The 17,603-nt window shown below is 50.4% G+C and overlaps 1 protein-coding gene across 2 annotated transcripts in view; it reads left to right on the top strand.

The window, feature by feature from the left end:
• Window positions 1-5,672: 5,672 nt before the first annotated feature.
• Window positions 5,673-17,603, top strand: part of LOC146177774 (kunitz-type serine protease inhibitor 6-like) — a 28,636-nt gene continuing 16,705 nt past the window's right edge. For both annotated transcript variants that reach the window (XM_084580581.1, XM_084580580.1), the window contains exon 1: window positions 5,673-5,809. In XM_084580581.1, coding sequence (XP_084436707.1) covers window positions 5,767-5,809 — 43 coding nt within the window. In that variant the 5' untranslated portion in view covers window positions 5,673-5,766. The remainder of the gene's footprint in view (window positions 5,810-17,603) is intronic.

Genomic DNA, 17,603 nt, shown 5'->3' with positions numbered 1-17,603 from the left:
AGAAGCTGCCAATTCGAGCTGCTTGTTCGCGGTTTGAAAATGTAAAAATGCGTTGCAGGCACTTATGTCTCTCTTGAGTGCGGTAACGCAAAAACACCTTATGGTGATTCACCGCATCCATCAAAAAAGACACCACTGAACACAATCAGACAGACGCTTTTATAACGAGGATATCACCTCTCCTTAACCTATGAACTAGAGCAGACTAGGGACTAGTGCATAACCATTCCAGTGGTGACGCAAGCAACGGCCAGCGCGGCACAACTCCGGTGTACAGCGTTGGGACTAGTGGCCTAGTGAGTAGGCGCGTTCAAAGCGTATCGTACCACTCACAGATCAAAGTCAGCACCGAGAACAAGCGAAGACGCTGGTGCAGAGCACAGCTGGCCAGGTGTCCACAGGTCACGCAGCCGAAGGAGCGAGCGGGGCGGCGGCGAACCGAAGTCGTCACGTCCTTGGAGCTCATTGAGACGATGAACAGCGAGATGGCGGACCGACGCCGTCACATCGGTGCACACAACGCCAAGGCAACACTCGCGGCGTAAAGCTAACGCACACGTAATGCTAACGCTAATACGCGCACCCTACCATGTGCAAACCACGTCGTCTTCAACGCACACAGCTGTATGACGCACATTGCCTCCAGGGTGGAGACCATGGCCGATGACGCCATATTGAAGCACGCGGGATCCGCTGCGCTATCATAGCGCTAGCATGCGTAACGGCGCCGTTCTTGATTTCGGTTCTTCAGAATGCTTTGAGGTGAATTTTCTTTTTCATCAGTATCGTATTGCAAGTAGTTTCACTCCTAATAGCAATTTTAACATCCAATCGTCAAAGTAGTAATTGTACTACTTAATTTTACGGCCTCGAGTGGCCACGCTTGTGCGTCTGTGGGGCTGAAAAACCTGTTAGTATTTAACCGATCGTGTCGGCGGCATGTTCTGCTGCACTGTGCGGGTGGAAGAAATTGTCTTATGGTTTTTCACATGGACTTTTGTTTATTTTTAATCCGTCGCTTTGTTGACGGTCGCGCATGAGCCGCTCGCGCCATGCGGTTGGATTCTCTTACGTCGCGCGGGCTGTTTCTCTTTTTTGTGCACGCAGAAACTTATGTCGGTCTGCTTTCTAATCTTCCGTAGAAAAAATGCGAGTTGTTCGGCCGTATATTGTTTACAAGGAGCAATTGCATGTTTACAGGCAGATGCTGGTATATACTAATCATGCGCGAACTTCAGTATAGAGACGTTGCCACAGCGCCTTTTTTTTTTCTTGGCGCCCACGAAAACTAACCTCTCTGTTGTTGATATCATAAATGATTACGCAAGTTTTCAATCGTTTTGTTTTTCTCATGGGCTGCCATTCGCTGGAAGTCCATGCATTCACTCGCATGCAAAGTTCGCTTGCACCATGGACATGCGCACCACCGGTTGCTCGACTGAGATTCCTCTGTTATATTTTATTCTAGGCGTTCTTAAATGATTAATAAATTGTTACTGTTTGTTACGTGAAAGGTATTTACTAAGGTTATCGCTAGTAGAATCAGGATAACCTTAGACTGCAATCACGTAATCAGGTGCGTTCCTTCTTCAGGTTTAGACTAATATGGGACCTCACCCTCCTATAGTCAGTGAATCGCACTTTTCCGATTACCTCTACATTTTGCATAATGGTGGGAGATGAACACAGTAAGAAGGCAAGGTGAATTTGGGTCATTAATACACTACAGATTTTGTTTTCTGAAAATTTGAAATTAGAAATTAGAGCAATTGTCTTTAAGGAAATCATTCATTGCAAAAAAAAAACGATACCATAAAGGGTTTACTTGAAAACCTGTATTATTATGGTTGTACCTGAATTACCCTTTCTGCCGACTCGATTGGGCGCTGGGCAGTCAGGCTGTGTTAAAAATAAAAGCGGAGACACCTAAAGGCTGACACGTTCTAGCGCATATGAACGAGGACGAGAGAAATGTAGACAACACGAGCGCTATCTCTCTCGTCCTCGTTCATATGCGCTAGAACGTGTCTGCAATGCACCAACTCGCCCAACAATCTGTGCTCTTGACCTAAAGGCTGAGCCTTATTGCTGCTGCAGACAAGTATATGTAAAAAGGCTTATCAACCTTCCCCTTGCAGGCAGTAAAGATAGAAAAACTGCAGACGATGCGAAAAGCGCAGCTTGTTGATCCAGTTGATGCTTCGTAGGTTAAAAAAACAAACAAGCGAAACGACGCGTTCGTAACGAAAAAAGTACACCGGATATACGCTGGAAACACCACTGAAATTTTAATTTGTGTTTTTAGCGCCGTTGCTGTACTTCTCATATGAACGCGTCGTTCCCGCTGGGCTTTTTTTCACGTATAATGCAAATTACTTTTTAATGCTGAGTGCAGTCGAACATGGAAAAAAATGCAAACTATAATAAAAATTACCGAGCCAGAAGAACGTATATATTGTGCATATACAGTCGGTTGTAACCCTTGTAGAAAGCAATGCGTGAAAAGAGATCCAAGCCACGAATTATGTGAAAAACTTAAAGCAACAATTTTAATGTACAGTGTGAAGTTGCATTCGCAACAAAAATGAAAGAAAAGTATGTCAGCTACGAAACTGCTACGAATACGTGTAGAGTGTAGTATAACAGTTAAAACAAAGCACTCTACCGCAAGTTGACGTCAGCCAAAGTCTAGCTTCCATAATTGTCAGAATCATCAGGCTCGCTTAGCGAGCCTTTGCAGCAACAGTTTTGGAGGAGTTGCTGTCTTCCTCTGAGGCAGGTGCACATTTGGCAGGGCGTCTCAAAAGGTGTTCACTCGGCTTCTGTTGAGCTGAATGAATAATAAAAAAAATATTGTTACTGTTGCGAATCGCTGGAAATTGAGCAAATAATACGCCTCAGAACAAGTATTACATCTAGTCAAAACGCACGGTAAAAGCTCTAAATTTTACACGCAGCGTCCATAATGTCAATTTCTCTGGAACTCGTCCTCATCAGAGTGGTTCTAAAGAAATATAAAACGGCAAAAGTTATTACTGAAGCTAATTTCTAATGATACAAAGAAATACTTTGAAGAAAATTATCCAAAATGCTGAAAAGAACGTTTTCATAAAAATGTTGGTGCACAATACCAAGCCTCGCATGTTTATAAGCAATGCGCATACTACGACAGATACCGATCCAGAGAACTGAGCAGAAATTAGAGTAACGTGTCGACGGCTAGTTTACATGTCGACATCGGGCTTAGGCATTTAACTCCGCAACATAAATAGCAAGCACGCTCGGGAATGAACACGGCATGTACCATGTTGCCAACATGTACCCACCAACATAAAATTGGCTACATCGCTCGCGATTACAACGGCGCAATCTATACTAACCTAAAGAAATAAGTTATAGCCTTGACTTGAGAGCCGCGAGACATCGCTACCGAAGAGCATCTTCACTCGACTCTACAACAGCTAGGATACTACGTGCGCAGAAAAACAATGTTCAAAACGAAATATTGATCAAAACTCCTGCAACTTACTTCGGCGCTCTATAATTTCACAGCTGGTTTCTGTCAATCTCACTTCTATCTTCCCTTTCAGCGCCAGGGGAAATCAAAACAACATAGTCCTTTACGGGTTCATCCAGCGCACATCAGCATACACAAAAGCTCGTAATGCTTGCTCGGTGGACTAAGGAAGCTCGTAACTCACGCGGTCTAACACTCTCAAACAAGTATAACCACCAGCGAGTCATCCACAGCCTCGAAGAACGCAAGCTTAGCTGCTTACGCCACGCAACTGCGACCGCTCCGAGCGCCTGCCGTGATTCAACATGGCGCCGCAGGGAGAAAGAGGCGGCGTGGGGCCGGTCAAAAGATCGCACCACCCTGAACGGTGGCGCTGACATCGAGGCACCCTACACCTGCCGCTGAAGCTAGCCGCGCCAACACCACACCTTTTCTGCGTCTCTTTGCCCGCATTTGCCACTTTTTCACTAGCAATTGTCACTCTTTTTCTCCGTTTATTTTTGGCTGCTTTCCAAATTTTGTTTCTTCCTTCTACCCCATATTTTGCACCTTTTCGACGTTCCTGACAATTTTTCCGTCAGCACAGTATATTGATGTCCTTGGGTATTTTCACGTATATTTGACTTTTTGGCTCTAATTAATTAATTACTCCACATAAACGCATTTTCGCACGTAGACAATTTTTCACCCTCTACCTTATACAAGTATTTTTTTTTTCTCATCAATAAATCATTTGTCAACAATGACGATGTACCCACCTCCACGCATGCACAAATATTGTTCCCACTATTGAGCCTATAAAGGCTTTCACCTTAAAGAAATAAACTTGAAGAAAACATCTCGAGCTAGTTGGTTCATCACAGAGCAAAACAGCGCAAACTTCACAATGGACAGAGAAGGGCAGACGAGACACAGGCGCTGCGAAAGGCGAAGGACTCTCTCTTTCGCCTTAATAAGAATCAACCTTCCTGGGCTCTTGATGGCCACGGCATACACGCACCCCTGGGCTACGCAGCAGGTTCATACGGCGTGCTTAAAGAGTGGCTTCGTTCTTCTCATGGATGCCTACTCAATAGCATTTCACACTAAACGTGCAGCAAAAGCTCCTTTTCGTTTCTATTTTTGTTTTGTTAGCTTACACTGAGCAAGGGGAAGCATAAGGATACTGTCTGTAGAAAATATGCTTGCATTGTCAAATAAACCATGCTGGCCAATTTCGTCGTGTAGTCACTTCAGGTCTTGTGCGTCCTGGCGTCTAAGATGTGTGTTTTTTTCATGCTAAGATGAAAAATTCCTGTCTCTTCTAGCTTCGAAGCGTGATATTACTTTAAACAGCACAACTGGGGCGAACATAAAAATAAGTCCCTGTAACGGTACGAGATTGTGAATGGGCGGGTAGGTTTGGAGTTTGGATGTATGTAAACCATTATTTCGCATTAAATAATTCCCCTCCCTCCGCGGCACAATTTTCATTGAGAGTAGTAGCATGAGAAAACTTGTCTAAGGGCTGTAGCTGAATGAAAACTAAACAATCGAGAATTCACCACTCACCATTTTTGCGTCGAAAAAAGCAACGTAATGATTTTAGTAGTCTCTTGGTATAACCGTAGTGATTTTGTGTAATGCAGAATATTTATTATGGCCGATTTTGACATAGGATCTGAAACAAGAAATATTGCAAATCACATTCGTTTCCGACATATATATTGTTATTAACACTATATCATGGGAAAAAGAAGAGCCACTTATATAGCTGATATTACTTAAGAAGACACTCAAGTTTACAAAAAAGGGGAAGGCTTAAAGTCGTACTACGTTGCCGTTTGGACCGTTAATTTTTTCTCTCGTAAAGGACCTGTGGAAAGTTCGAGTTTTGTACATTACGCACTCAAAGAGAGTAGGTAGCAAACCTAATAAATTGCTACAAGACTAATACCACACGGGAAAATTTAATGTGCTGGTTGTTAAGAAGGATACTCCATCTGAAGTAATGCCCTTGTCCAAGAAAACACACCAGGCCGCACGAAATGCCGTCTTCTGCATAGATATGACGTAAGCACCTGATAAGGTACCTGGGGGCTCCACTGTTGCACAATCCGTGCGATAAACACGAAGCCTCCTGTCGTCTGAACCGCTCAAGAAGAAGACAGGGGAGCACGCTTAGCTATCAGTCCCTCACCTTGCTCTCAGAGTGATATCAATGTCTGGGTCGAGGCTCCCTGCCAGTTCTTTCAAAAGCTGCCGACGCCATGGGGGTCACTGTCACGTTGACGCTTCTGTTTGCTATGACGGGTGAGTTTTCTCTTCAAATTCGCATTAGAAGTACTGAAGATTTAGTAATGAAATTTTAGTACTGAAATAACCTTGTACGTCCTTATAGTATAATGTATAATACTGAACGCCTAAATAGCGATAAAGAATCGTTCGTTATCACCAAAAGGTATTTTCTCGATATAATTTCAATAATTACGTCATGCACTTACTTAGTTGGGCTGTTTTGTGTCAAAGCCATTACCAGGACAAAACTTTGTTTACAACACTGGTTTGCTGCTTAGAATCTATGTTTGTAGTCCCATTATTTTATATATAGTGTGGTGCAGCTACTGCAGTGGGAATAATAAAATCTTATAGAAATCTTTCTGATAAAAAAAACCTACAAAATTTACGTGAGCAAGAAGATTTCAAGTGAACTTGTTTGCCTGACTAGTTAAAAGGTATGGTGCTGAGTCGTTCGAGGCCAATCAAAATATCTGTGCTAGAAATAATATTTCTCCAGGAACTTCAGATGTTGCTCATTCATAAGAATGTAGGATGGTCATGCCTCTGGTAAGAGCTGCCTGCTCCGACGCGTAATTTTTTACTGAAAGTTTTACTTAAAGAGCAAATAGCGAAAATATACAGGAAGTGATAGATAAATATGTATCCGTAGGACAGGTATAGTAACTACAAATCCGAAACAAAGCACTAAAGAAAAATAACTGGAAGTATAAGAACAGGATGGAGCGCATTTGGCAAGTACTCGCAGGTTATGACTGCAGCAGATTTTCTGTGGCAGTGCGAAATTATCACGTCAAGTGTGGCGGACCTTGTGGACTTCATTGTGGGTTTCTTACGTGGAAGCTAAAAAAGTATTTCCAATGTTGTGCCCATGATGACGGAACTTGAATCTGAGAGCTATGCAGATACGGACGAGAAACTGGCAAATGTATATATGGACCGAGTGTCCTTCGTATGGCGCCACCGTCGCCTCGGCGGAACAGCGCCAACAGCAGGATAACGCAAGCCAGCGGAATGCCCAGGTAGCGGAGCGGCGCTGCCGGCTCCATTCGGTGAGGCGTACTCGAGCATGTCTCTACCCGTTGTTCTGCTCCTGTGTGGCTTTCGAAGCTTAAGTAATCACACGGAGGTTTTTCGGTCAGCAAATCTTGAAAAACAGAAGGGCCGTCCTCAGCAAGGAGCGCATGTTTTCGGAACAGCCCGGTGCATGGTATTTCGCTCACATACTCGGAAATGCGCGCGATTTCTATCTGATTTAGGAACGCGTTTTGCGACGACTGCGGTGACATGACCTGCGCCTGTACCGCACAGCAACTTTCTTTTTTTTCGAAACCCACCAGAAGATCGAACATCACCGGGCAGTGAAGCGATGACGCCGTAGCAGTGATAGTTGCAATGCCCTGGAGCCAAATGATGAACATTAAAAAAAACGCAGTAGGCTCAGACGATTCGGAGGAGACCGATAGCCGATAATTTTCCAGCTTTAGCCTTGCAACGAGAGCTGGAAAAACAAGAAAAAAGGAGGCAAGAGTAACATTATGTTTTTGGTAGGAAAAGCAAACCAACAATTGTGGGGGTTCTTACTAAGCCGTCGAGCCTCTTCTGAGGTCTAGGCCGCAAACACAGAGCTCCCGCGATCACACACCACGGGCAGCCGTTCTCACGGCAGCAAAGTGGTAATGCGAAGTACGACACAACACAGAACAGGACTTTGCCCGGAACCAGATGTTTATTGGGTTTTCCCAAAAGGAACGCTGGTGAAGGTCTTGCTGGAGACCCTATCCTTTTGGATGGGGCCTGACACTTCGAAGGGCAAGATGGCGACAACAAAGAAGTATAGCGGGGAGGTATTTACCTTGCGTCCTTCCGTTGTCGCGGCTCGCTGTCGACTCTCCTCGGCGGTAGCCGGTTCCCGCCGATATCGGCGCATCTTGCCCTTTGTCCTTTTTCGGCCAATGAGCGTCGCGTCTGCGACGCCTAGCGGTGCGCTCCTGCTCCCGGCGAGGGAAGAGGGAAACGCGGCGCTATCAAGCAACCCGTTTGGGTTACTCAACCCCGGAAGAGAAGGAATACTTTTGTCCCCTTCATCCTCCGCGGCGCGCAGTGCTCCGGAGGGATGCGCGGTTCTCCGCGATCGCTACACAATTTTCCGTGTCTCCATGCGCAGTTATGCTACCACGGCTTTTGCACTGAGCCCGGCCTTAAGGCTACCCAAATTATTGCTCATATGAAAGCAGTAAAGGATCATCTTTACATATACAACAATACTCTGATTGAACGCTTCAGAGCTGCTACTGATAATTGACTCTAGAATTACTAAATATGATTACGTTTCTCTCGGCATGCTGCGGAGTTTTGAAAAGTTAATTTTCTTGCTCTGAGTGACAGTATTTTTCGGATACGTACTATATAGATGCGGTCCTAGGAATAGTTTGCTTTTGCTCATCAAGGCCATCTCCAAGCCCAGGAGATTCGTCACGTTTACGGCACCGGTCTAAAGCCCTTGAAGGCCGTAGTTAAGTACTGCAAGAACCGTAAACTACAATCGAATAACAGAGAGAGCATACTGTGTTGTCGAATAGGTGGCCAAAAACTAAGGGGGCATACTAAGGCGTCATTCTCACAGCCGGTTTTTCTCTCCTCCGTCGCCTCCGTCGCGCAGGCGCTGACCCGAGAGGGGAGTTAATGGTGCCAATACTCCCCGAAATCGGGTGGCCGGCGCCGTGGGAATGCTCCAAGGCGCCGCCGGTCCGGCGAGCGGCGGACTCCGCCCCACGAAAGACGGACCAGTGGGCACGCTCGCTTCTCTCACGTGACTCTACGTCACGGCTTGTGTGTCGCGACCGAGCGAGCGCTGGCGGAGCGGCCGCGCGGCCATCGCAGGCTCTTAAGGTGGTGGTGGTGGTAGTGGTTGATTTATTATTTTTTAAAAATAATCAAAAAGAAGGAAAAGAGTATTGCCGGCCGCGGCAACTGCTATCTAACAAACTGAAGCACTTGAGCTGCGGCCGGCGGGAAGGAAAAGGGGATAGGGAGAGGATAGCAAGGGGAAGTAGAGAGGGGAGTGATAGGAAGAAAGGACAGGGGAGCTTTTTACATTATTTACAAAGTAAAGACGCTCAACGAGTTCGCATCGCTCGCGCGCAAGTGTCCGAGCACTGTCCACAAATGTATGCGCGCGAGCGGCCTCTGCAATTGTTTATAAAATATATACACATATATATGTAATATCATTGATGTATATACATAGTCGCGCGCACGTAGCGTCCTGTCGCAGACAGATCGCGCGCGCGACACAATGCACCAGCTGCCGGGGTGGGGCGCCCGGCAGCATACGTCCAAGGTAGCATACACGGAGCGTTCAGGTCACGCACGCACTACCTGGCGAAGAGCAAGCGAGGCTTCAAGCCCGCCCGCTCGATGAACGCACAGAGGCTCACCATTGCCCTGTCACGGGTGCGCGCACTGCCTCGCGGCCACAGGAGCGTCTCGATGCTGTCCGGGATGATTCCGAGCGCCCTATAAACCGCGAGCATCTCGCGACGTGGCTCTGCGGATGCGGTACAGCGAAGCAGCATGTGCTCCAATGTCTCCACTGCACCGCAATCACTACACACGTCGCTCGACGATAGTCCGTGGCGCACCCGTCTTACCCCGGCCACACGCAGCCGACGCGCACTCGGATGAGCATTGCACGCTGTAGGCGTGACAATGAGCGCGCGCCGACAGCAGGGATGCGCTCTCCTCACGCGATGCGTGGGTCCGGGTGTTGCTGACGGAGGTGGTCATAGATTACCGCGCGCACGTCCTCCAAAGCGAGAAGTTCGTCGCTGGGAGGGAGTTGATGTGCGGCGGTGGCGAGTTCATCGGCTTGCTCGTAGCCGTGTATGCCGCAGTGGCCGGGCACCCACTGCGCGCGAATGCTGCACTTTTGCTCTGCGAGGTGTTCGAGGCGCTCGCGTATCGCGCACAGCAGCGGTGTGCCACGGCCGGGAGTCTGCAGGCGGCTGAGGGCGGCGCGGGAGTCACACAGCAGTGCACACCTGGGAGGTGGCGGAGCCATGGTGAGCAATAGGTCAAGGCCCAGGCGAAGGCCCAGTAGTTCCGCCGTGGTCGAAGAGCCCAGGTGTGTCACTCTTTGCTGGCGGTGCAACTGCAGGGCAGGGATGGTGGCCGCTGCGGCGAGCGAGCAGCTTTCTCTCGCCACGGAGCCGTCAGTGAAAACAAGCAGATGGTCGCTTAGTTGCTCGTGTATGACGGCTCTGGCTAGCTGTTGCACCGCACAGGGTGGTGTGATGCGTTTTCCCGCGATGCCGATGATCTCGCACTGTACCTCCGTCGTGAGGGGCCAGGGGGAGCAGAGGCCGTAGGGGGGCGTGGCACGCGTCAGCTGGTCATACTCCTGCAGCGCCGCACCCATTCTAGAGCGTGGGAAATTCCGAAGGCGCTGCAGGAGTTCGCCGCCGTCTGGTGCGCGGTGAAGGCGGTCTATGTGGTGCAGCGCTCGCTGTGTGGCCTGTAGCTGCAGTGGCCACGCGCCTGCCTCAGCGAGTGTCGCTTCGCATTGAGAGTTACTCGGCAGGCCAAGGCAGGTTCGCAGCGCTTTGCGATGCTGCACCTCCAGTGCTCTCCACGATGGTTTGCGCACCGTCACGAGTGGCAGTGCGTAGAGAATCGCCCCCACGGCTGCTGCGTTGTAGAGGCGCAGCGCAGCCTTCTGGGAAATCCCCTGACCCCGGGCGGTGAGCTTGTGCACGGCGGCGGTGGTCCTCTTCATCTGCTGGCATGCCCTAGTCGCCGCGGGACGGAAGGAAAGGCGCTGGTCGATATCTAGGCCCAGGTACCGCACGGAGCTTTTCCACAGCAGCGGCATCCCAGCCAACGTTAGCGGTGAAAGGCGGGCGCCCCTGCGAGCGCCGCAGGCCATGGCCGCGGACTTGCCCGGGCAGAGCGCCAGACCGAGATCCCGCAACCGGGCGTCTATCGCGCACAGGGCCCCCTGAAGGCACTCTCTGACGCGGGGAGCCTCGCCCGGCGGCCCCAGGCACCACAGTGCGATGTCGTCCGCGTACATGGAGATGTACACACGGTGCCGGTTGACTGCGGGCAGACAGCCCGGCACCGCCGACATCGCCACATTGAATAGAAACGGCGACAACACCGATCCTTGCGGAACGCCTAGATCCACCGGACGGGGTCGCGAGAGAGCCCCTCCTACACGCACGCGAATAGTGCGCGCGTTGAGGAAGCCCTGCACATAGCGCAACAAGCGCCCGTTCACGCCTGCCTCTTCCAGCCTCGCGAGGATCACCGCACGGCGGACGTTGTCAAACGCACTCGACACGTCGAGCAGCAACAGCAGTGCGACCTGCCGCGCCGCTACGGCGTGCTCGAGCGCAGAAACCACGTCTGCGATTGAGTCCGCCGTGCAGCGCATCCCTCGAAAGCCTGTCTGACACTCATCGAACAAGTCCGCTTCCGCGGCCCGCGTGTGTAACCGCTGAAGCGCCATATGCTCCAACACCTTACAGGCCGCCGACGTCAGCGCCACAGGGCGATATCCGCTGAGCTCCGTGGGTGAGCGACCTGGCTTCGGTAGCGGGCAGACGACCACTGTGCGCCACTCCTCCGGTAGCTCCCCGCGTTCCCACACCAGGTTCAGTTGCCGCAGAAGGACTTGACGTTGCTCCGCGTCCAGGTTGCGCAGCATCTGGTAGGTCACCCCGTCGGGCCCGGGCGCTGAGCGGCGGGTGCAGCGGCGCAGGGCGTCATTCAGTTCCACCGCTGTGAAGAGCGCGTTGCACGGGCCGTCGTCCGGGGTGGAGGAAAGGACATTGGCATCGGGGCTCGGGCTCGGTGTAGTCGCTGCGATGGCAGCGGTGCTCGCGGAGCGTTGCGGCGCAAACCGGTCAGCGAACCGCTCAGCTAGTTGTTGGGTTGTTTGGCCGCTTGAGATGGCGAGAGCGGCGAGGGGCTGAGGGTTCGCCTGAGGTGTAGTGATGCGCCGCAGGGTGGTGAAGAGCCGCCGGGAGCTGCGATCCTTCTCCATCGTATTGCACAGAGAAGCCCACTGCCGGCGGTAGAGCTTGTTAGCGTGCCGCCTTGCTGCCGCGTCCAGCCGATTGTAAACCGTCCAGTCTTCCGGTCTGTCCGTCCGTAGCGCCCTGCGTTCTGCGATGTCTTTCTTGTCACGCAGATCGAGCAGCTTTTTGTCGGGTGTTGGCTGACCAGCTCGCACTTCTGCGTGACGCGTGGCTGCGAGAGCGCTCCGGACGAGACTGGTGAAGAAATCGGCACCGGATGCAGCGGCGGCGTCTACCTCGCGGCGAAAGTGGCCCCAATCTACTATTGCGTAGGTACGCATGGGGCGCGCTTCTTTAGCAGTGGGCTCTATGGTGATGGAGAAGTGGTCCGAGCCCCAGAGAGATGGTGCACGATGCCAGGTCGCCTCGATGCCGCTGGACGCGAACGCTATGTCGATGCAGGAGCCGGGCGAACCGCGTCGTCGGAAGGTGGGCTGGCCAGTGTTGAGGGCGGTGAGTCCCAGCTGTGTTGCCGTGTTGTGCAAGTCGTCGCCGCGCCGATCATTGCGCGCACTTCCCCACGCACAATGATGAGCATTGAAGTCCCCAACGATTAGTTGGCGTGGGGCACAACACGTTGACACTGCACGGAAACACAACACGTTCCAGGCTACAGCTGGGCGCACGTAAACACTTGCCACTGATGTGTCAACACCTCCGACGCGCACTGTCACTGCCACGCACTCCTGGGCGTTGCTCGTCGCCGCCGCCGTGTCGACGAGAGCGTGCTGAACGTCGCGCCGCACGTACATAGAGGCCCGAGATTTCCCAGGTCGGTGGTTCGGGTCGCCGCAGGGGATTGCCGTACATGACACCTCCTCACAATTTGTTGGTGAATGGTAGCCAACGTATCCGGGCAGCCGAATTTGGGGCTCCCCTTTCCAGAGGCGGACGTACGTCTCCTGTAGCGCGATTACCTCTGGTTGCTCTGATGTTATGCGCGAGCGGAGCTCGGGATATCGCGCCGCGAGGGAACGCACGTTCCACTGCAGGACTGAGGGAATGCGAGGGGCTGCCCGGCGACTAGCCATGGTGTTGGCTGTTTAGTGTAGGAGGGCCTGTCGCTTCCTCGCAGATGCGGCGACCCTCAGAGCCCTCCGGTAGCAACACGCTGAGTGCGCGCAGCGCGGCCTGTAGGCGTGCAATTAGGGCATCACGCGCATCCGGAGGGCCGCCAACGGAGGTGGTGGAAACGGGCCTTGTGTGGGTAAGGGGCTGCTGCTGTTGCTGATGCTGTTGCTGCTGCTGCGGCTGTCGGGACTGTCGCCTCTGGGACTGCTGCTGCTGCTGGGACTGCTGCTGGGGCCGCCGTCGCTGCTGCTGCTGCAGCTGCTGCTGCTGGAGCTGCCGCGGTTGTGGCTGTTTGCTGAGGCTCGCAACATGCGCGTAGCTGCGCTTGCTTCCTTGTTGCAGGGCTGGCGAGACCGTTTCTTCCAGAACAACAGCGCGCACGGCCCGCCGCGAGAGAGGCACTTCTGACGTAGCCAATATAGTAGCGACATGCCTCTCTCGCTGCCAGTGAGGACAGACTGGGTCTGTGGCCGCATGCCGGCCGCCGCAGTTTGAGCAGCGTGGTTTCCTACTAGTGCACGCGTCGATGTCGTGTGGTCCACCGCAGCGGGTACAGCGCGCGGCAGCTCTGCAGGCCTCGGTGGCATGTCCCAGGCTGGAGCAGCGGCAACACTGCAGTGGCCGCGGGCGGCAGGGCCGGACGGGGAGACGCCGCCTGTATATCGATACATGTGACGGCGGCGTCGGCGCCGCAAACCGGAGAAGCAGCGTGCTTCCCGAAAGCGACGCCGACGTCACAGCCACTGTCGACTCCAAAGCGGCAAGCAGCTGATCTGCCGAGCGACGCGCGTCAACGCCGAATACGAGTCCGGTGGACTGATTGCGAGGGGCTGGTTCCTTAGCGCGCACTGCCAGGCCACGGATCACAGTTGTTCGTACGCCCGCTTGACAGTGAAGAGAGCCACCCCCCCATCGCACCCGCGTGCTCACAGGAGGCCACCGGCCTGATCCCCTGGAGCCAGGTCTCAACCCGAGCCCAACGGAGACGCAGGGCTGCTCTCCAGAAAGCTGCTGCTGCTGTGCCATCTTACGAGGGGCCGCACTGGACAGTTCTGTTCCGGCCGGAGGACCGCGGCGCTGCCATCACAAAGGAGCAGGGATGGGAGATTGCTGAGGAGCTGAGCCCACGCCCGGGCGTGCTGGCGGTTCGCGTTAACACACGCCGGAACGTGGTAGCGGTGGACGTTGGGTGTGAGATCACCTTTGGCTCGCTCTTAAGGCCCCCGTACGGTCGTTTTTAGAGGCGCTGCGCTCGTCCGCCTTCCGCCAGCTGGCGGGCGCGTTCGGCACGGGTGGCGCATAGGGTGCTATAGGGTCACTTTTGGTCATCTTTTGGGTGGCGGATTTCTCCAGCGCTCTGATTGGCGCGCCCGGCGCGCGCTGCTTCGAACGTCGAAACGCTGCATATGACGGCTGCGGCGCTGGTTTGGGGAAACTTTTTCCTCTTCACGGTGGCTCTCGATCGTCGGCTATCAAATTAATTTGCACCCTAGCTGTAGAGTTATTGAGCCCCCGCATATACAGCACAAACAGTATGAACTGACCATTAGTAGAGCGATTAAGTCGCCGGCGATGCAATCGTCCAGCAACAGCGTAGACGCATGCATGCCCCAGCGGCGCCTGCTTTCGCCGTCTACTTGGTGTGTTTATGTTAGTATGAGGAGAACACGGCACTAATTTTTTAAGTACCCCCGAATGAATACATTGAAAGGTAAACTGTATATATTCATATCTCCCCTGCTTGTGTTCGCGCTTTCACTTCGGTATAGCACTCACGGCAAAGATGCAGGAGCTGGTCACTTAATGTTTTCATCCGAAATTACAGCCTAAACACATTTTACAACACGTCTGTTTTACTGTGAGAAAATAGACTGCTAAGCATAAACAAACATGCACATCATTTGTAACATGTACAGAAGCCCTGTTTTCCGTGCGGTTCTCCCCGGTGGTAGCAATCTCTTAGTGGCGTACATTTCGCCACGTAATCCTCATTTCTGGCTGCAACGTACAGCTGTGGTGTTGCATCTGAGATGCATTTGCACGCAGAAAATGTGTCGAGGTTCATGACAGTAACAAATTTTAAAAGTGCATGGAATCATTTGTTATGGCATCCATGCCATAGCAAATGATTCAAACAGTGCATGCTCAAATTATCTATAAATTTCAATGTGTTTACTTCTTCAAAGACATTTAAAATAGCTGCTCAACTAGTTTATTTGTATTCAGTTAGGTTTTCAGCACTATTCATATTTGATTCAGCAGCAAGACTATGCTATTCATAATCAGTTTGGTTGGCAAAACTACAATTCGCATGCCCCCCAGTACGTAATACTAGTGTGCTGCCTATATTAATAAGTGCATTCATGTCAACTGCAGCATACACTTCCTTTTCTTGACCTATGCCATTTGGTCTTCCTAGGCTTCATGTGTGTGCACTGCTTTTGTCATTTCAGACACAGAAAGTAGCAAATGAAATCTGGCGATTGAGTGTTAACATGCAACACAGCTCAAGCTACTCAGCTGCGGCATGTGCTGAAAACAATTGTTACCAATTGAGACAGCCTCTACCAGTCAAATTTCAAGTGAAATATTTGTACAGTTAGTGCTGAGCACAAATAAACAAGAATTATGGCACAATTGTGCTGCTGCTGAGGAAGAGTCCATAAAGTTTTTGAAACATTGCATGATATGAAATGACTATTCTAAGTACAAATATGTATAATTGGATATTTTGTGTGGAATGAGTGTTTTATTCTTCTGTTGTAGTTTTATTTCACTGTTTCTCATACTTAAAAACAATTGAGCTAAGAGTAAGCACTGAAAAGTCGCGTGACTGCACGACAGAGTAATAGTGCATGGCCGGAGCGGTCAGTTGGGATCAAGAAATACTTAGCGCCCACTGCCTTGCATCAGCTAAGGGTCCCCACTTGTAGAGAAAAACTGTCTAGGGGCTAATTGTAAAACAGTGGCCAAGTGTAATGGCATGTCACTTAGTTGCCAGGACAGCATGCAGACTTGATGGAATTTTGACTTGTCTGTGAACATGAAATAATATACTTCTATGACTAGTGTACTTACCTACCAGAGTCCTTTTCTTTGTTTACATAACTATCCTGCAAGCCCATACATCAAGTTCATTGTGGAGTGAATACACAGATCCTCAATAGAATTCAAAGAACGGAAACCAATTGTAGTGGCATGTAAACACAGTGCAGTTCTCCAAAAGAGTCACGACAAAACTGCAGCTTGTGATATGGAATAAAATGTCTCCTCTGAGAATTCAATACTCTTCTGAGAAAGAAAACTGTGCTTGGAACTCTGAACTGTCAAATAAAAGAAAAATGGAAGAAATCGAGTGTGTGTGGATGTTAGGAGTCCTTGCCACGGGAGGCTAAATGCATTGCAAACCCAGATGTTTTATACTTGGTGGCTCGTGTAACAAGTAACGAATGCTAAGACAGACAGGCAAGGAAAGCAGCACTGAACTGCAAGATGTTTACTAGGTCAATATTATAATTGCATATAGTGAGAAAGCTGCTGGATAATCTTGTCAATCCAAGAAAAATGCTTTTATTGACTGTTTGCAATCACCTGGCCTGTTTGAGACTGATTAAAAAATTGCTGGCTATGCCCACCATCGAACCGTTTGAAATTATGGCTGCATTTTGTATACTTATTTCCTTAATCAACTGAAACTGGCAGTGTTTATTTTTCTCAATGCTACCTATGCTTAAAAACCCATCTAATGTAGCTTTGTGTTTTGGATTGCTCATCTCACTGAATTTTGTGTATTTAGAGGCACATATGGAGGCTTCTGGGTCATTTTACAATATCACCAAGCAGCAGGTGTACCGTAAAAAACACATTTCATGCTTTGGTCAACCGCTGCAGGATCCTTCGTCAGGGAGTCTGTCTCTACAAAAGCATTGAATGTAAATGTATGGACCAGTGAGGCTTTACATACCTACCAGAGAATGCATGCATATGTAATAGTCATTCGCAACTCATCTATATGTGCCATTTAGTAACTCAAACAGCAGCTGCCTTGCAATGGAAACATGCCACTAGGATGCTACATGTGCTGACCATTTTATGCTTGTAGTACTTGCTGTAATGCTAGTTGGTTCATACTAACCATTTGAGCGGCGCAAGGACATGATCACAGGAAAAGAAGATGGAAAGAAAGAGCGCCTTTCAATCCCTCTCCTTTTCCTGTGATCGTGTTCTTGCGCCGTTTTATTGATCAAGTTATGCTGGGTTACTATTTCTTGAATGCGTAACGGCGCCCTCGCTTCACTGCCACTGGAAGGTTCCAGTCTGTGCCTGGTTCAATAGCCCTTAGTTTAGATCGCCCCACCAGATTCTGCTCGCCTGAAGAGCTCATGGTGCATGATACGTCATCCTATGCCGTGTTAGATGCGTGTAGGTTTCTATATGCATTCCTGATTTTATTTTTTTTTTGTCTGTGTGTCAATGTTACTTTTTAGATGTTTCCAGGATCATGCACAAATTCCTGTGAAGCTTTGTGGATGCGTTCCTACATGCGCTGTAGTGTGTTCATTTCCTTCTCTGCCATTGTCATTTCTTTTCGTTCACTCTCCAGGCCTTTGGGCTGAGTCGAATAACGTTGGCCAGCACTACTGCTTCTTGTGCGC

The sequence above is a fragment of the Amblyomma maculatum genome, chromosome 10, assembly GCF_055883805.1.
Source record: "Amblyomma maculatum isolate TAMU_Amacu chromosome 10, ASM5588380v1, whole genome shotgun sequence".
Taxonomy (NCBI): domain Eukaryota; kingdom Metazoa; phylum Arthropoda; class Arachnida; order Ixodida; family Ixodidae; genus Amblyomma; species Amblyomma maculatum.
This window is presented reverse-complemented; position numbering and strand designations above follow the sequence as displayed.